General features: G+C 42.9%; 1 protein-coding gene across 1 annotated transcript; it reads left to right on the forward strand.

Annotated features, from left to right (window-relative positions):
- The first annotated feature begins 3,168 nt into the window (after window positions 1-3,168).
- On the forward strand, window positions 3,169-11,381 carry LOC100670282 (E3 ubiquitin-protein ligase TRIM21). The gene is made up of 6 exons (XM_023539034.2): window positions 3,169-3,576; window positions 4,069-4,170; window positions 5,248-5,472; window positions 8,356-8,378; window positions 9,054-9,154; window positions 9,491-11,381. The coding sequence occupies exons 1-6, from the start codon at window positions 3,169-3,171 to the stop codon at window positions 10,039-10,041; spliced, it is 1,410 nt and encodes a 469-aa protein (XP_023394802.2). The 3' UTR covers window positions 10,042-11,381.
- The last annotated feature ends 8,709 nt before the right edge of the window (window positions 11,382-20,090 follow it).

Raw genomic sequence — 20,090 nt, forward strand, 5'->3', positions numbered from 1 at the left:
ACTCTAGGAAAAAAAAATATATTGTCCATATTTCTTTTTTAAAGTTTTATTTTATTGGAAATATATGTTCTATGTAGACAACACTAGATATTAAAAAAAAAAAAGACCAGGGCCCTATACAGACCACCTTCTGCTTCTACATTTCAGAGTCTTCATATATTTGCTGTGTTATGTTCCAGTGATTTTTGTTTAAGTGGAAGAAACTGCTTCTTAACACTTTTAAAGAGGTCTTTTGCAGCACATTTGCCCAGTGCAATGCCTTGTTTGATTCCTTCACTGCTGCTTCCATAGAGGTTGATTGTGGATCCAAGTAAAATGAAATCTTTGACAACTTCAATATTTTCTCTGTTTATCATGACCAATCCATGCACTAATACCCCTGCTTAATTAGATGAGTAAATTGAAGCTCAGAGAGATGGGCATCCAGCTAATAAATAGGAGGGTCCGCACTGACTGAGTCCATGTCTGCCTTATTATGAAACCTATGTTCTTTTCATACCCATTCTCTTTCCAACAGAGGCTTACTCAGTTCCTGCAACAAACAACAAAGGGTCTACAGTGATGTGAAACAGTCATTTTCAGGGTGTCTTTTTTCTTTGATTTTTTTCACTGTTTCCACTCTGCTTTCAGGGACTGTTTATGTTAACAGATTCAACGGAATAGGTGTAATGGATTGGTAGATTTATCACTTTTATTACCAAACAGCCAAACAGGATCCGCTCTCCACAGAACCCACTCACCTTCCCATTCCCCAGGCTCTAACCAAGGGATCCGCAGTTTCTGTGTCCCTGATGCTCACTGAGGGTAAAAAAAAAAAAAAAAAAGAAAGAAAGAAATTTGATGGTAAGGTAGTGGAAATTACCCGTTTTTCTGAGAGCCCGGTTCCTTCCTTATGCCCCAGTAGCTGACGTTGTTCCCACAGGCAGTTAGGGCGGGACATGACACACTCCTCTAGGGTGGGCAGCTGCCGCGGAGGGGAGAAGGTCTGAAAAGGACGCATAAATCACAGAGAGTAATTTCAGGTCTAGGACTTAAGAGGGAGAGACTACAGGGGACTCAGCCTCAGCTGGGCAGAGCAGGGAGGGGGAAATGGGAGAGAGGCATTACATTTGATAATGGGAGAGCGTGAGCCTAGGACGAAGTGCTGCTGAGTTTTCCTTCAACCCCAGCTTCCAAGATGCCCAAGTCTAGGGGCTCAGAATCTTCTAATACCTCTCACCCCAACTCCTCCTTGTCTCTTCCGGTTTGGCCTCCCACTTCTCTTCCTTCCCTACTGCTATTCTTTCTCTCCCTCCACACCCATTTCTCCTCCCTTCCCTTCAATTCTCCTCCCACTCTCCTCCCCTTTTTTTTGACTCGCCTTTGAGAGGAAATCGAAAGTGAAATTAGGGGTCCGCCCTTGGCCTTTGAGTGCCCTGTTGAGGTGAGTGAAGCTGGCTAGGCTGGGGGGTCCCAGACTCCCCTTACCCAGATTTGAAGATTCCCTTCCACCCCTTCTCCCTTGCGGAACTTGGTCGACCCAGCAGGTCTTCCCGCGCGGGCGCCTCTGCCTGGAAGGAGGCTGGGCTCTGAAGTGACTGCAGAGGTAGCCGGCGGGAGCCAGGCTGCCCTGTTGCCGCGCCCGTCAGGGGTGGAGTGGCGCGCGAACCTTGGACTACCGGGATTGTAACCCAGAGGTTGACCCAGCGGAGCCCAGTGTGGGGCGGGCCAGCAATCCTGGAAACGGAATTTCCCTTCCCTCCTATCTCCCATCGACGACCCTGGGTTTTTTTCCTATCTCCAAAAATCCACCTCTGCAAGTGAGAGGAACAGGGCTGCTCAGGACGTTGGACTAGGATGTATCCTGGTCCAAGACTGAGGTGGTCAGTGCTCTGGAGGAAATGAAGACATGACCCAGGTAGTTAAGAGAAGAGCCCAGGGAGTGCTGGCCACACTTCTGAGCGCACAGTGTCCCCTCCCTTCCCAAGCAGCTCCCTTCCCCCACTGGCCTGCCCCTCAAAAGCAAAACTCCTAAATTTTTTCTTTCTTTTTCCCTGTTCCTTCCTCTTTTTCATTTTAGTCTGTGTAACTTTATGCAAATTATTGCATCTGTTTATTGATGTACACATGTATATGTATATATACATATGCTTTCATCAGGTCCACCCCAGCTTAAATATGTATATGTGTATATGCATACATATATATCTCTACATTTGACTCCTGCCATTATTGTAAAGAGGACTGAATTGTCTCTAGGTGGTGCAAAGGGTTAAGAGGCTCAGTCTGAAAGGTTGGTGTTTTGAGTCTGTCCAGAGGTTGGGTCTTTTAGAGGCACCTTGGAAGGCCTGGCAATCTACTGAAAAACTCAGCCATTGAAAGCCCTGTGGAACACAGTTCTACTCTGACACAAAGAGGTCCCTATCATTCAGATAACTAGTTTAGTTTATTGTTATGATTAACTTTTCAGCGAAATCAGTGATTGATTACATGAGATGGGAGAAGATGGATGGAAAAAGCCTTGGCCCTGAGGGAAATCTTCCTTAAAAAAAAAAAATCACCAGAAGGACTCCCAAAGTGCCAATTGGTGGAAGTGGTCCTAGTGAGAAAGCTGGAAACCCCACAGCCTCATATTCAGGCCCAGCCCTCTGACCCAGCACCTCCCACCTGGACCTCCCTTCCTGTCAAATTGGCTACTATGCCTGCCCCAACAGACAACTTGATGTATTTGAATGGGCTCAGCCCCTAGCTGGGTACAGGATTTTTTTTTTTTTTTTCCATCCCATCTTCCCTTCCTTTCTTCCTTCCTTTTGTCATTTCTTCCAGGCAGTTGGAGTATTTTCCCCTTGGATTGTAATGGAGACCCTTTGAAGGATTTAAGCTGGGGTGGACATGATGACAGCATAGTTGTAAAGTTTTACCTCTGAGATTCTGGACAATTATATTTACCTCTTTTGCAGACTCAGTTTCCCCTTCCGTCTGACCAGACTATGGAGGAGAAGCCCTTGTTATTCAGATTGATGTTCCTGCTTTTTCTTGTTTTTATCCCCTCCAGTTCACCACCCCCATGTCCTCCTTTGAATCATTTTATTTTTCTCACACAACCCTTCCCATTTTCTTTCCTTTTCTCCTCTCCCCACTAGTCCCCCACAAGATCTCCGTGGTGCTGTTTAACACGAACACTGCCCCATGGCCTCAGCGAAGCTCCTGGCAATGATGTGGGAGGAGGTAACATGCTCTGTCTGCCTGGATCCCTTCGTGGAGCCTGTGATCATTGAATGTGGCCACAGTTTCTGCCAAGGATGCATCTCTGAGGTCGGGAAAGATGGCGGCAGTAGTTGCCCTGTGTGCCGGCAGAAATTCCTGCTCAGGAGCATCCGGCCCAATCGGCACCTGGCCAACATGGTGGACAACCTTAGACAAATGGACCAGAGCACCAAGGAGGACGTGAAGGGGGATCAGTGTACGGTGCATGGAGAGAAACTTCACCTGTTCTGTGAGAAAGATGGAAAAGCACTTTGCTGGGTGTGTGCCCAGTCACGGAAACACCGTGACCACTCCAGGATCCCTATTGAGGAAGCTGCACATGAGTACCAGGTGAGGCCTTAGCACAAAGCATGAGCAGGTAAAAAGGAGATGGGCCCTGATTAGTGCTTTGTTCTCCACAGCTTGTGATAGGAGAGAGCGGCCTCTGGAGTTGAAGGACTGGGGAAAGAAAGGGTGTCTCCCTCCATGTCTAATCTAAGTGGAGAGTTGCAGACTAAACACAACCTTCTCATTCCCTGAGAGCAGGGAATATGCTGTGGGAAAATCTGGCAAGGATCATGTTTCCTTGTGGCTTCCTGGTTAATTAGAAGTGAGAACACCCCCTACCCCTGCCACCCCAACAGTGTGGGTCTAGTCTACAAGAAAACGTCAGACTTTTTCTGAAGTATTCCCATTCATCAATTCCAACATCACTCAAGACTCCAGTGCTCCAACCTTCTCTGCACCCAGGCTTTTCTAAGAACCAAGATGACCTTCCCCCACCCCATGTTACCCCATCCTACTTAGTCTGGTTAGGGATTGACTTGCTGTCTCTCTCTGCAGGAGAAGTTCCAGGTGGCATTACAGAAGCTGAGAAGAGAGCAGGAGTTAGCTGAGAAGTTGGAAGTCGATATTGCTGAGAAGAGAGCAGCCTGGAAGGCAAGGGTCACACCCGGAAAGGGATCTTAGATCAGAAGTCTGGGCAGAATTCAAGTTAGTGGGCTCAGCTATACCTATCTGAATAGTTATAGAGTTGGTATATCTCACTCTCTGAGAACCAACCATCCTCCTTGTCTCCTGATAAAGGGAAATAAGAATGAAGGAGGCTAGAAGGAGAGCTTCCAATCAAACACAAAGATTGAGAGTCTATAGGAGAGGGGGTTGAGTGGGAGAAACCATACCCTAAAGCTCCCTGCTCCTCCGAGCCCAGTCGCAGCAGATGACAGTACCAGTGCTTGGTGTCTGGGACAAAGGTATCTCTAGAGAGCAGCCCAACCACTATGCCTTGTAGGAAATGGCAAAGGCTGTGAGGAATGGGCTTAAGGGTTGAAGTAGGAAAACCAGTTTCAGCAGGTGCTTGCTTGACCATGTCCAGATCACTGGTCCAAAGTATAACAGAGAACTAAAGCTTGTTTCACACTGGTGAAGGAGTTTCACACTAGTGGAAGAGGGGTAGGTCAGGGATTAAGAAGAATGCAGAGAGCTCCTGGACAACAAATCCCAGAAGAGGAAGATTTAAGGTGAGGGAGGGAAGAGCCAGGCTGCAATAGCAAGCAGTGACTCTCCAGTTACCAGCAAAAGAGAACAGGCAAAGAATATTCCAGAAACTTACCTTTCCCATGACTTAGAAATGATATTGTGAGCCTCTCTGTGCGAGCTTGTTGGGGGTGGGTTCAGGTATTAGTCTCTTAACAACTCAGAGAGAAATGAAGGCCAAGGGATACATTTGAGAGGTGACTGGCTTTTGAAAGAGAGGTTGAGAAAAGTCTTGGGTGTCGTAGGCTGATACAGGTATGATTGTGGGCCAGTTTCAGTGGGCTCCCACCAATCCCAATCCCCTCTTAGTCCCAGATGCCTTACCTGCTAGTCTCCCAGCAAGATTCTGTGTTTGTGTGTCCCCAGACAGAACCAGAGTGATGAATCTGCAGAGGATAGAAATAGGTACCCACACCCTCCATCCTTGAACCTTGAGTTATTCTGATAAAAACCATACCTCTCTTTCCCTTAACACTAAAGACAAAGGTTGAGATGCAAAAATCAAGGATTCACGCAGAGTTTGTGCAGCAGAGAAACTTCCTGGCTAAAGAAGAAGAGAGGCAGCTGCAGAAACTTGAGAAGGACGAGAGAGATCAGCTCAGAATCCTGGGGGAGGCTGAGGCCCAACTGGCCCAGAAAAGCCAGGCCCTGCAGGAGCTGATCTCAGAGCTGGAGAGGAGGAGTCGGGGCCCAGTACTGGAACTGCTTCAGGTGAGACCAGGGAGAGGCTACCTCTGAGATTCAAGGAGTAACTAGAGAAAAAACAGTTCCCTGGGTCTACCATTAGAGCAAATGGAAACCTGGTCCTTGGAATATTCTTAAATAAACCGAATTAGGATTCACGGATGGTTTTCATTCAAGGTATAGAATGGTACAAACTTAGGAGGGAATATTCCATGCGGCAGAGTTCCTGGCTGGTACAAACAATTAACATGCGGAGGTTCAAGTCCATTCAGAAGCACCTTAGAAGAGAGGCCTGGCAGTCTTCTTCTGAAAAAACTCAGCCATAGAAAACCCTGTGGAGGCCAGTTCTACTCTGACACACATGGGGTTGCTATGAGTCAGAAGTGACATGATGACAGCTAGCTTGGTTTTTATTCCGTGCAACAAGGAACAGAAATGGACATCTTTGGTAAGTGCCTGACATGTACTGGGGGAGTGACTTTGAGAGAATCCTTTAATCTTTCTGAGCATCAGATTTCTCATATGTGAAATGAGTATTATGTTATATATTTCAAAGCATTTTTGTGAAAGAATCCACTAAGGTCCTTAGAGGAGTGTCTGGCCATTGGGGAGGGTTTAATAAATGAGATACAACTAAAAACACTGAACTGAAAATCAAGAGATAGTAGCCCAGCCCTGGCCCTGCTGTCAGTTCTCTCCATAACTCCAGGTTAAGTCATTTTCCTTTCCTGGACCTGATTTCTTCATTTGTAAAACAGCGTGGGTGGGAAGTGGACTAAATAACATGGGTACTCCAAACTTTAGCCATAAATGTATCACCTTTATACTTTCTGCTACTTCTGTGAACTGCCTAAATGATTTTAACATAGTATTTTTCCTTAAATTGTCTCACTTTTTTAGTCTAAAAGGAAATTTGTCCTAAACAATAATAAAAAAAAAAAAAAACAATAATAGCCAAGAAATTATGTGTTGATATACTGTCATCATGTGCCATCAAGTCAGTTTTGACTCATAGTGATGTAGAACCGCCCCATAGGGCTTCTTGGCTGTAATCTTTATGAAATCAGATTGCCAGGTGAGCTGTCCATGGAGCTGCTGGGTGGGTTTGCTTTTGGTTAGTAGCCAAGTGCTTAACTGTTGCACCACCAGGGCTCCTTGTTGATATGTTACTTATATTTTATTCTAATTTATTTCATAACAATAATAATAATAACTGCAAGCTCTTGAATAGCACGTATTACATGCCAGGCATATCTTTATGTCAACGCAATGAGGTGGGTGCTACTGCTATCCCCATTTCATAGATGAGGACACTAAGGCACAGAGGCATTAAGAGTCTTAATGAAAGACTAAAGCTAAATAACTTGACCAAGTCCACCCAAATAGTAAGAGGTAGAGCTAAGTTTAAAATAAGTACATAGCTATTTTTAAAACATTCATCAATGCCTGATCCCAGTTATACTAAATATCCAGGATAGGCAAATGCATAGAGATAGAAAATAGATTAGTAGATACTACTGGCTGGTGTAGGGAATATGGGTATGCGGGTATGGGAAGTTAATGCTTAATGGGTACAGAGTTTCTGTTTGGGGTGATGAAAAGGTTTGGAAACAAATAGTGTTGAAGTTTTTACAACATTGTGAATATAATTAATGTCTCTGAATTATATACTTAAAAATGGGTAAAATGACAAATTTTGTTTATATGTATTTTACCACAATTTTTAAAAAGTTCATCTTTGAACATTCTACTTAAAATCATCTTGCATCCACCATATGTTTACCTTACTGTGGGAAACCATGGACCCACAGTCTTACTTATCGACATGGTTACGTTCCAAAGACCAGGTCATTATGTGAAAATCAGCATTATGTAAAAATGGAGGATGACCACATCAGATCACAAAATGCAGGATGACTACATTGTTACAAAACTGCCAAATTAGGTCATTACATAACTGCCAACCCACTGAAAAGGATGGCCCAGGCAAACTGACACATAGCCTGAACCATCACAGCCAGCGTTACTCTCTCTCGCACCTTGGTGTCTGTTACGGCCAGACATACTTCGTTAATGTGTAAAATAGTAGGATAGTAGATTTTTTACTCTTGTTGTAAATACAAAATTTTGGATAACGATATCATCACTAAGTGAGGAGTAAGTATACAGTTCTTCTTCTCCCACACCTTTTCCCTCATTGTCAGATGTGGTCATGAAGCCATTTCTTTCTGGCTTGTGCAAAAAGGCTGATCTGATTTGGTTGACCTGACAGGCACTCTCTTCCCATTATCCAAATCTTGTTTCTGCCAGACATTGAACTGAGCTTTCTGGTATAGTTTTTTTTGTTTGTTTTTTTTATTAACTTTTATTGAGTGGTATAGTTTTGACTCAGCCTAGGAGCCTACCAACTCCCATGTGAGGGCCCCAAACTCCCTGCACAGGAATATTCTCAGATGATTTGATTTTACCTAATGAGGGGCAGCATTAAGTACAGCACAGGATAGAGCTTTGACCAACCAGCCCTTCTTCCCCAAACAACTCAAGCCCACAAATGAGATAGAGCAGTTTCTGGGGATCCTGGTTTAGACATTCTCTTCCTGTGATTCTCTCTAGGCTTCAGCCAGGACCGTTTTCCCTCTGCCACCCTGGATCTGGGTTTCTCATTCATTTTCTGAGTCAGAGTCCTTAGACTGAAGATCTTTCCTGTAGCTATAGGTCACACCGATGCTAGGTTCCTGGTTACCCCACAACCGCCCACACTCCAAGCTGGTCAGAAATGGCTTTCTGCCCCTAGAATGAGGCAGAGCAGTGCCCTAGGACCACAGGTTTGTGTCACATCACCCTTAGGATCAAAGTCTCAGTGGTGAACCAGTAACTCCAGAATTTACTCTCTGTCTCTTTTCTCCTCAGGACGCTAAAAGTATCCTGGAAAGGTAAGGAGAGGTTTTCTTTGTAAGGGCAGGGGTGACAAGAAGCATATGCACCTATGAAAAAGGTTCTTGAGTTAGAAAAACATGTGCTGAAGTTTTCCCCATCCTCTTCCCTATTCTCAAGGACCTGATCGTCTAGAAAATATTTTCTAGTCTCAGAAAGCTAATTAATGGGCATCCCTGTTGGTGAGTTGCCCACAGTGATTGGACTCTACTGTCTTCCTAAAGTGAAGCCGTGGCAAGCAGAAAAATTCTGGGAAGCTCTGAGTCAACAGCCTGCTGGGATTCCTTTTTTAAATGGAATTTAACCAGTTCCAAACCCCCGAGAGCCATAAGTAAGATCCACAGCATGGACAAGACTCCTTGAGTTCTTTACAAAAGTGATTCAGCCTATGTCAGCTGGCCTTGCCTGTAAAATGCCCTAGAATGTGCTTAAAGGGTGATCAAGCTTGGAGAGGAGATAGGGACTATCTGCATGCTGCAGAGGCTCATGTAATTAGGAACTCCTGGACAGGAACTCAATCCCTCCCCCTCAACCCCCAGGGACTGAATAAAGATGTTTGTAAATTTGGGTAGAATTAAATTACCACAGTCATCCTTGAGGGAGGTTATGCATTAGGGTTCCAGAAGGATGTGATAGAAATTGGAGATGGAGGTCTCAAATTCTCTTTCCGTCAGGAGTGAGGCCTGGAACCTGAAGGAGCTAGGCGTTGCCTCCCCAGACCTGAGGAATGACTTCCGTGTGCCAGGGCTGAAGAAGATGCTGAGGACATATGGAGGTGAGGCAAGCTCTAGGAGTTGTGGGACTGGCCCACATGGGGAGCTGAAGGGTACAGCGTGGATGCGGAGCCGATGCCCAGGGTGGGGGAGAACAGCAGCATCTAGGAGAGATGGCAGGTTTGAGTAGGTGGGGCAGCATGGAGATAGTGAAAGTGGTTCCCTCAAAGGTCAAGGCAAGGGCCAGAGTTGGCTGGGGTGCTGTTTCCTCACACGCTGAGGCTCAGGGTCACTCCCTTGTCCTCATCCCAAAGTTTAACACATGCACAGGCCACTGACCATCACTGCCCCCAGCCACCCCACACTCTCCAAGACTGACCATGGTCCCCTCTCTGCAGTACACGTCACTCTGGATCCAGACACAGCCAATCCGTGGCTCATCCTTTCTAAGGATCGGAGACAAGTGAGGCTTGGAGACACCTCCCAGGACTTGCCTGAAAATGAAGAGAGATTTGATAGTTATCCCATGGTCCTCGGTGCCCAGCACTTCGACTCTGGAAAGCTTTACTGGGAGGTAGACGTGACCGGAAAGGAAGACTGGGACCTGGGGGTTTGTAGACACTCTGTCAAGAGGAAGGGACAATTTACGCTCAGCCCTGAGAATGGCTTCTGGACAATTTGGTTGTGGAACAAACAAAAATATGAGGCTGGCACTTCCCCCCAGACTTCCCTCTACCTTAAGGTGCCTCCTCGCCAAGTTGGGATCTTCCTGGACTATGAGAACCACACCGTCTCCTTCTACAACATCACTGACCATGGCTCCCTTATCTACACTTTCTCTGAATGTGCCTTTGTTGGGCCTCTGCGGCCCTTCTTCAATACTGGTTTCAGTGACGGAGGAAGAAACGCGGCCCCTCTGACCCTGTGTCCACTGCAGCTGGGATGGTAGGGGTCCGCTGACCATTGGTCTCTTCTGGACACTGCTGTCTGCTCCCTGTTGATACCCTTCCCAGTTACTGCCCCTGCCTCTTTCCATTAACTGAGCCACCTCTGCCTCTGCAGAAGTGTCAGCATCCCAGCAAGCAGGCCTTGACAGGAAAGTCACTGAAAGTCAAGGCCCAGTGGCTTTCAACAGCAATATTCCTGCCCTAGATTGCATATGATTCCCTCCAAGGAGGCCAACTACTTCTATTTGGTCCAAATTCATCTGGATCAACCAAAAACATGTTTCTACCTTGTTTATGTGACTTAAATTTTGTTTTCTTCTCTTCATCCCTACAGCCATTGCCTTTGGTCAGATCTCTGTTCTATCTAGGTTTACCAAGAGGCTTCCTGAGGGAATTATGCCTCAGTCTATCCCATTCAGAGCTCATTTCTCGTCTACATCTAGAATTCTCTTTCCAACAGACACGCACCTGATCATAAGTGGCTCCACATTGCCTATAGAAAAATAGCCATATTTTTAAATTAAGGCTAAATTATGCAGGCCTTAGATTGCCATGGTAAATATGCAGCCTGTTGTGCACCCAAACCTCCCCCCACCCCCGCCACCCCGCCACACACACGGACACCTTAAACCTTAAACATGAAATATTTGCTACTGTAAACATGTTTAATATTGATGTGTCTTTGACATTGTACACAGTGTTTTTCCTGCCTGGATCATTCTCCCTTCTTCTACACTTGGAATATTTGGTCTTGGATTGTGAGACCCAGGTCAAGAGTCCCTTTTGTTACTCCCTGTCTTAGTTACATATTGCTGCTGTTACAGAAATACCATAAGTAAATGGCTTTAAAGAATAGGAATTTATTTTCTCATAATTCTGCAGGCTAAAAGCTCAAATCAAGGTCTCAGCCATATTGATTTCTTGTCAATACCCCTGGACATTCCTTGGTTCCTTGGCGTTCCTTGGCTTGTGAACAATCCTCACACGGTGTCTGTCTTTCCCCGTGTGTGTGTTTTTTTCTCAGAAGTGATTAGATTTAGAACCCACTCTACTTGGATATGACCTAATTAACAATGAAGAAAACCCCATTTCCAAGCATGATCACACCCACAGGTACAAGGGCCAGGATTTAACACTTTCAAATATTTCTAAAGATTTACCTCCTAGTAAATCTTTCGCAGGAGGGTATTTGAAGATAAGCACCACCAAAATGAGGGAAGAAGCCAAAAATAGAGAAACATGGGCTGCAACTAAGAAACTGATACAAAGAGATACAATACAGGAGAGGGTGTAGGCTGCGACCAAAAAAGAACCAAACCCAGTGCCATCAAGTCGATTCCGACTCATAGCGACCCTATAGGACAGAGTAAAATTGCCCCCCATAGAGTTTCCAAGGAGCGCCGGGCAGATTTGAACTGCCAACCCTTTGGTTAGCAGCCATAGCACTTAACCACTACACAACCAGGGTTTCCGTAGGCTGCAAGGGGGCGAGGAAATTCCTTGATTAATGGTGAGCAGTGTCAGCTGTGGAGAGTCCTGGAGCACCATGAGTCTAGATTGAATCAAGGGGATAGGGGGCGCCGGAAGGAAATTCTAATACGAAGAAAAGACAGAAGCTTGTTTGAAACATAATCCTCATTTCTGGTGGAAAGTTAAGGTATATAAAAACTAAGCAAACAAACAAAAAAATAGACAATTATTAACTCTAAGGAGGAAAAAAAAACTTAAACAAGAACTGTATTCCCTGTGTACTTCAGTTATTAATTACATTACTTAATGATAATGTAAACATAAACATGCATCTTAAAAATCATATTAATAAGATCAGGAAAAGTTTATGTGTCTGAATGTATATGAGGGGGTACGTGTAGGAAACCTAAATGATCAGCTTCCATATTAAAAAAAAAAATCAGTAGATAGCATATAAAAATGACTTAAAAATTTTTGATCAAGCAATAACAGCATGACCACCCTGACAGGGAACACATAAGAGAGCCCCTGATGGAGCAGGAGAAAAATGGAGTGCAGAATTCAAATTGCGGTAAAAAGACCAGACTTACGGTCTGACTGAGACTGGAGGGACCCAGGAGGACATGGCCCCTGGACTCTCTGTTAGCCCAAAACTAAAACCATTTCCAAAGCCAGCTCTTGAGACAAAGATTAGACTGGACTATAAGACATAAAATGATACCTGTGAAGAGTGTGCTTCTTAGCTCAAGTAGATGCATGAGACTAAAAGGGCAGCTCCTGTCTGCAGGCGAGATGAGAAGGCAGAGGGGTACAGGAGCCGGTTGAATGGACACCGGAAATGCAGGGTAGAAAGGAGAAGTGTGCTGTCACATTACAGGGAGAACAACCAGGGTCATATAACAATGTGTGTATCAATTTTTGTTTGAGAAACTAACTTGAGCTGTAACTTTCGCTGAAACCGCAATGAAAAAATTAAAAAGAAATAATATAAGCATGCTGTTTTTATGGAGGTAGATACTAAAGAAACAGCTATAGGTGGAAACCCTGGTGGTGTAGTGGTTAAGTGCTACGGCTCCTAACCAAGAGTTCGGCAGTTCGAATCCACCAGGGGCTCCTTGGAAACTCTATGGGGCAGTTCTACTCTGTCCTATACGGTCGCTATGAGTCGGAATCGACTCGACGGCAGTGGGTTTTGAGTGTTAAAGTAATTCCTTCTGAGGAGAAGGAATCAGAGGTAAGGTAGGAAAGGGAACTTCTATTTTTTATTTTAAGCCTTCTAGGACTTTTAGAGTTTAAATTATAAGTATAATATTTACGAAAATTAAACTAAAACAAATGATCATAATAAAGTGCCTACCTCTTCACCAATAACAAATTTTTAGCTCAAAAATATACATTCCCTCACTTCACTGTCTCATTCTCGCTCCTCTCTCTCCTCGTTTTGATTTCTGGAGCTAAAACTCCTCTTCGAGCACCAGATTATCCCTTAGGGCTCCTTAGAGAAGCTAGGGTGGCTCAAATGAACCTACTCCTCTTTCCTGAGAGGAGAGCCTAGGAAGCTGGCATTGGAAGAGGCATAGACAGTCTATTGGAGATATTTCCTGCAATGGACAATTGCAACGTGGCCACACTAACGCTGTATGAAAATGAACTTCCTCAAGGAATAGAATTCTCCTAGAGAAAATGGAAAAGTGGTGGCACCAAAAAAGGACAAGGGTACAGTGTATGCCCCATAGATTTGATGATGAAAAAGCAAGTGAAGAAGACTAGAAGGAAGAAGCCAGAGGTCAAACATGATCAGAAATGGGTGGCGAACAGCCTTCAAAAGCTGATGGAGATTTGAGAAAAGGAACAGCCAAGAGAATGTGTTTTGGTTGGAGCTCTAGGGGAAAGCTGGGGAGTTGGGGAATTGTCTTTGAAAATATCTGCTAGGCAAGTTCCCATTTATCCTAAAAGCCCTTACCCCATGCTTCCTTCCCATAGAAGTTTTCTTGAACCTGCCCAGACATCCTCCTGCCTTGTGCTCCTGAGCAATCTCCCTCTCCCTCTCCCCTGGAACTCCTCAGACTCTGCCAAGCATATCAGTGCTTTGCTTGCATGATCCATCTCCCCTAAGTCATACTTTTTAACTACTACAGAACATGTCTCATTGATCAGGAGCTACCTTTTTATCTATTAAGCATCTCTAACAATCTTTGACTTTCTTGATGGATTGGGTACATCCTTTCACCAGTGCATACCTACAACATAACACAGATGGAAAGGCAGACAGCAGAGTGTGAGGGGAGAAAGACCAGGTGAGAGAGCAAATAAGATTAATGGCCAAAGCAAAACTTCCCTTTAAGGAGACAGGGCCCAAATCCAAATGAGACTCCAATAGCCATCTCAGAACTTACCATATATTTCTGCTCTGTCAGCCCAAATTTTGGTCATTGGTGTTCTCTACAATCTCTTCACAAGGTTCCAAACAAAAGTCCTGATATTCGCATCACCATACACCTGTGAAGAGTTCTAATATCTGGCTCTACTCACCCCTGTTCCTACAATCTCACCTCACATAGGACAAAATCAGTCATCAGCCTCAGACCAAGTCTTCTGAGACAGAAATGGAATCGGTGGACTAGAGAAAACTTAGAAGAAGATTGAACTACAGAGCTAATTATCTTTGAGAATTCTCAGGATGCAGCTTTTAGTCCAGGAACCAGTGCCCTTGGGTTTAAACTCTACCAAATTGCCCACAGCTCCACATGGCTGAAGTCATCATGGCTACTTCCATCACCTTTTTCTGTTGACACCTGGACCTCTGGGACCTGTCCAGCTATTTTGTCTCTATCCTCAAATTGTGTGTGTACTTATTTGTGGTTTTCTATACCCAGAGGCTCTTAATTCCAACCTAGTGGGTTTTTTCCCCCTGAGAAATTTCCTGTGCCTCTTTCAAGAAGTATTACACCCACCTTAGCCAAAACTCTCTACTACTTACAATCAATGTGTACAATTTAACAGGTATTTTTCTTAGCAAATCTTTCTTCATAACTAAGACAAACTTTCAAGTTCAATTTACCCAGCTGCTGTGATAGAATTTATATTTTAGAGCATAAGATAGTGACTTTTAATTAAAGGTGTATGTATGACATGCAGGACTATTTGCAGTAGCATATGAATCATAATTGCTGTGAAAAATGCTTGTTACTTTGACTAGACTGCAACAAGCCATTTAATGTTCAGTGTAAAATATATCATGACTGAGATTGATAGATTTACATTCAACTTTCTTTCTTTGTTTTTATCCTCCTTATAGATTACATATTTCTGATTATAGAAGTAGTATATAAAAAAAAAGTATATAGATATTGTAAAATGAAAAATATCAGGTAATTCAGAGTGGCATATAAAACCAACTGAAAATCTCATCTCTTACTGATAACCGTTACATCTGTTTTACTAACACGACCCTTCATAATGCATGTCATTCTGGAACTATTAGCACATTTGTGATGAATATGTTGCCATGAAACTGGGCTCCCTAGTATGAAAGGAAATTATGGATTAGGAAATAATAGAGGCCAAGTGGCAGCCCTTAGCTATCCTAAGTAAAGCAGGCATAATGAGCAGCAATGCCTCAGAGGCAATTGGGATGTCTTGGCCTATAGAGATTTGTGACAATGAGTCTGATGAGGAAGGTTGGTGAATAGATCATATTATTTCCAGAGAGGCTGTTCCTTGACTTGCATAGCGAAAAAAAAAAAATGCAAGAGGTGAAATGCGAAGTCTGACACAGCATGGAAATGGCAAATTATAGCCCTGTTCCCAATGTCCACATCCTAGTCACTTCACAAGACTCAGAGTTAACTTCAAGAAGAAATCTTCTCGCCAGCGCAGATAAAAGCAGTAAATATTCTCCCCGGTCCTTTCCAAAAAGTACCTGAGGGCATTTAATGAGTTAATTGAGAATGGAGGAAAGCAAAATATCAGAATTTTTAAGGATTATAGGATCTGAGCTGTCACTAATGACAAGGGACCAAAAATGTGATCATCTGGGGCCAAGTGGGGAGCCTGGAATTCTGTTTCCACCTGGTGATAACAAGGGTTCACCCCATTCCTATGCCAGCATGGAGTCATGCTAAAATAAGACATTTAAATAGATCCAGAGTCTAATAACATTACAGAAATCTCAGCAAGACTTTTGGTCCTAGTCTAAGGAAGCTCCTTTCTCTCTATTCCGAGAGTTAATGAGTCCAAAAGCCCTTCAATTAGTTCTCTTCTTATTCCTTCTCTGCTGGAGGATAGAGGACGGACTGTGTTCACAGGTGAACAAAGATATTTTTTGACACAAAGAGAGATGCTCTGATGAGGAAGGCTGGTGAATCCTTGTGTTCCATTTCTGTCATGTACTGAGGCTGTGACTCTTCTGGAGGAAGACATTTGGCAATGGCCCAAGGTTCCCTCCTAAAGTTTCAACATTGCATAGGGAGAGGGAAAGGAGTAACGCAAGGGAGAGGGGAACAGAGACCTGAGTGTCTAGAACATCTGCTTCTATGCTAAGCCTCTCCCAGGTATGCCATTTTGGCTTAGGGTGGGTCTCCGCAAGGCAGACTTGAGGCCATTGTAGGAATCGACTCAACAGCAATGGGTTTTTGGGGGGTTTTAAGAGAAATTGGGAGGAAAAACTAGCTTCCGCAGAAATTGCCCCCATGCTTCTATTTCCCCTCTGTGTGAGAACTCCCTGAAGAAAATATTTCTCTCCCTGGCTCCTTCCTCTTCCAAAGTAAGTCCTCTGTCTGAGAGACTGACGACTTCGCTCTCTTCCTCATCCCCGAAGAATCAGATTCAGACTGAGAGATGAAGTTTCTGGAGACAGATTAATCAAATAAGAAGCATCCTGGACAGTGAGGAGTAGATGGCTCTGCAAAAGCTGCAGAAAAAGAAGAGAATGTTATAGATAACCTGGTAAAGGGTAAGAATGAGCTGGTCCAGCACAGCCAGTCATTGAGAGAACTCATCTCAGATTTGGATTCAGGGGTCAACAATGGAGCGACTGCAGGTGAGTCTTGGGAAAGAGCCTTCACATCTGAGATTCAGGAAAAAGGAAGACTTCCTTTAGTTGCATTCCCTTCTGTGTCCCTGGCTTTCATTCTGGTGGTGACACTAAGAAGTTCCGTTGGACCTGCAGTACCCTTCCCTACAATCTATTTCAGAGGTTGGGATAAATTAAATGCAAGCATAAGGGAAAGTCCCACTATCATTCATTTATACGGGGGTGGATTATCCTGTCTTGAGTCAATCTCTTGTGAGATATAACAGAGACAAATGAGCAGAGAGACTGGGGAACCTCATACCACCAAGAAAGTAGCACCTGGAGCAGAGCACATCCTTTGGACCTAGGGTTCCTGTGCTAAGAAGCTCCTAGATCAGGGGAAGATTGATGACAAGGACCTTCCTCCAGAACTGACAGAGAGAGAAAGCCTCCTCTATAGCTGGTGCCCTGAATTTGGACTTCTAGCCTCCTAAACTGTGAGAGAATAAATTTCTCTTTGTTAAAGTAATCCGCTTGTGGTATTTCTGTTATAGCAGCACTAGATAACTAAGACATCTAGCTTATCTTCTGGTGTTGTGTATTGTTAATTATGGTTTGTATCCTGTTTATGACATGTATTAGGGCCCCTAGTGTTGATCCTTTACACTTTCGGGTTTTATATTTAGGTCTTTGATCCATTTTGAATTAGTTTTTTGTGTATGGTGTGAGGTATAGGTCCTGTTTCAATGTTTTTACAGATGGACATCCAGTTTTGCTAGCACCATTTGTTAAAATGACTGTCTTCTCCCCATTTAATGGACTTTGGGCCTTTGTCGAAGATCAGGTGATCAGGTTCTCGATTCTATTCCATTGGTCAATGTGTCTGTCATTGTACCAGTACGAAGCTATTTTGACTACCATAGCTGTATAGCATGTTCTGAAGTCAGGTAGTGTGGGACCCCCTACTTTGTTCTTCTTCAGTAACACTTTACTTATGTGGGGCCCCTTCCCTTTCCATATAACGTTAGTGGTTAGTTTTTGTATCTCATTAAAGAATGCTATTGGTATTCGGATCTACTCCTGAGGTTCACCTCTCAGCCAAAGATTAGACAGGTCTATAGGAGCCCTGGTGGCATGGTGGTTAAGCATTTGGCTGCTAACCAAAAGGTTGACAGTTCAAATCAACCCAACCAGCTGCTCCTTGGAAAACCTATGAGGCAGTTCTACTCTGTCCTGTAGGGTCACTAGGAGTCAGAATCGACTCAGTGGTAATGGGTTTGGCTTGGTTTTTTTATAGGGCTACCAATAGCACATGTGAGGAACGTGCTTCATAGTTCAATCATGTATACGAGACTAATGGGCACACCATCTCAAAAGGAAAGACAAGAAAACAGGAAAGGACAGGAAAACTGGATGAATGGAAATAGGGAACCCAAGGTGGAGAAGGGGAGAGTGTCGATACGTCACACGGTAGGCAACCAATGTCACCATACAATTTGTGTATTAACTGTCTAATGAGAAACTAATTTGCTCCGTAAACTTTCACCTAAAGCACAATAAAAAATAATAATGAATATATATATTTCTCATGCCTATTTGCAGTCTTGCCCCACTCCTTCTCCTCAACCCCAGTTAACCACTGATTGCCTTTCAGTCTCCATTGATTTGCCTTTTCTCGATATTTCATGTTAATGGAATAATATAATACATAGCATTTTGCCTCTGGGTTCTTTTTCTTTGCCTAATGCTTCTGACGTTCATCCAGGTTATCGTGCATGAAGAGTATGGTCCTTTTTGGTGCTGAATAGTATTCTGTTCCATTTTGTTTATTCATGTAGTTGATGGACATTTTGATAGTTTGCCATTCTTTTTTATTATGAATACAGCTGCTATGAGTATTCCAGTATATGCCTTTGTTAGGCATGTGTTTTCATTTCTCTTCAGTAGAATCCTGTGAATGGGCTTGCTAGATTGTATGGTAAATTTCTGTTTAACTTTTTGAGGAACTACCAAACTGTTTTTTAATGTGGCTGCATACCATTTTACACTCTCACCAGCAAAGCATGAGGGTTCAGGTTCTTCCACGTACTCACTAACATTTACTATCGTCTTATTGTTGAAATCTAAGTGTGTATAAATTCTGAATGTAAATAAGTTCTTTATGAGATACATGATTTGCAAATATTTTTCCTCAATCTCTGACTTTTCTTTTGAAGTACAAATTTTTTTCCAACAGATATTAACTGAATACTATATGAATATAACACTATTTTTTTTATATGCGAGGCATTGACGTGACATCAATAAATAAATAAGATAGAAATCCCTGCACTCATGGAATTTATATGCATTCTTTTTCATTTTCTTTCCTAATGTCGATTGTCATATAGGAGATTGACTTTGTGTTCTTTTGCCTTACAGTTCTATGAATACAAACACATGTAGATTTGTTTAACCACCATCATATTCAGAATAAAGAAGTACAAGTTATTTATTTTAACAAAGTCCAGTTTTTCATATTTTCGCTTATGAACTAGATTTTTCCCCACCTACAAACTCTTGCCCCACTCAGGGTTGTAAAGACTTTTTCCTTATGGTTTCTTCTAGAAATTGTACTGCTTTAGCTCGTACATTTGTGTCTATGATCCATTTGTATTAAGTTTTGTGTGTATTTGACATAAAAGCTTAAGTTTGTTTCTGTTTTTTGTTCGTTTGTTGCATGTGCATTTCCAATTATTCCAGCAATATGTTTTTGAGAAGACTATCCTTTTCCCCACTGAATTGTTTTGGCGCCTTATCAAAAATCAATTCACCTTCAGTGTAAGAGTTTACTTCTGGACTCTCAATTCTGTTCCATTGATCTCTGTGTATTCCCATTCACCAAAACTATACTGTGTGTGCCCATAGAGAGTTTTGAAATTGCTAACATAAGTCCTCCAGTATTGTTCTTTTTCAAAAATTTTGTCTATATCTTTTGCATTTTCATGTAAATTTTATGATTGCTTATCAATTTCTGGAAATTGAATTTGATAGAGATTGAATTTAATTTATAGATCAATTTGGGGAGAATTAACATCCCAACAATGTTCAGACTTCCAGTCCACAAACATGGAATATCACTCCATTTGTTTAGATCTTCTTTAAATTCCCTCAGCAACATTTTGATGTGTTCAGTGTACAAGTCTTGCACTGATTAAATTAATTCCTAAGTATTTGATTTTTCTCAAACTATCACTAATGAAATAGTTTTTTAATTTCATTATTTAATTTTTCATTGCTAATGTACAGAAACACTTTATTTTTTATACTGATCTTGTATTCTGTGACCGTGTTAATTAATTTTTAGTTTTAATACTTTTAATGTATTCTTTGGGTTGTCTACATATTAGCTCATGTTAATTAAGAATAGAGACTTATTTATAGTCTCCTTTCCAACCTGGGGGACTATGGTCTGGCAGTTGGCAGTTACGATGTTGAAAAGAAACAGGAAGAAAGACATCTTTGCCCTTTTCCTAATCTTATGGTTATATCCTTTCACCATACTTATTCAATCTGTATGCTGAGCAA

Source organism: Loxodonta africana, chromosome 7 (genome assembly GCF_030014295.1).
Source record: "Loxodonta africana isolate mLoxAfr1 chromosome 7, mLoxAfr1.hap2, whole genome shotgun sequence".
NCBI lineage: Eukaryota > Metazoa > Chordata > Mammalia > Proboscidea > Elephantidae > Loxodonta > Loxodonta africana.

Excerpts from the sequence above, each read along its gene's own strand:
- LOC100670282 (XM_023539034.2), top strand. The coding sequence starts at position 3,169 with ATGGCCTCAGCGAAGCTCCTGGCAATGATGTGGGAGGAGGTAACATGC. Across the intron at positions 5,473-8,355 it reads CAGTACTGGAACTGCTTCAG|GACGCTAAAAGTATCCTGGA; the intron begins GTGAGACCAGGG and ends TTTTCTCCTCAG. Across the intron at positions 8,379-9,053 it reads GCTAAAAGTATCCTGGAAAG|GAGTGAGGCCTGGAACCTGA; the intron begins GTAAGGAGAGGT and ends TCTTTCCGTCAG.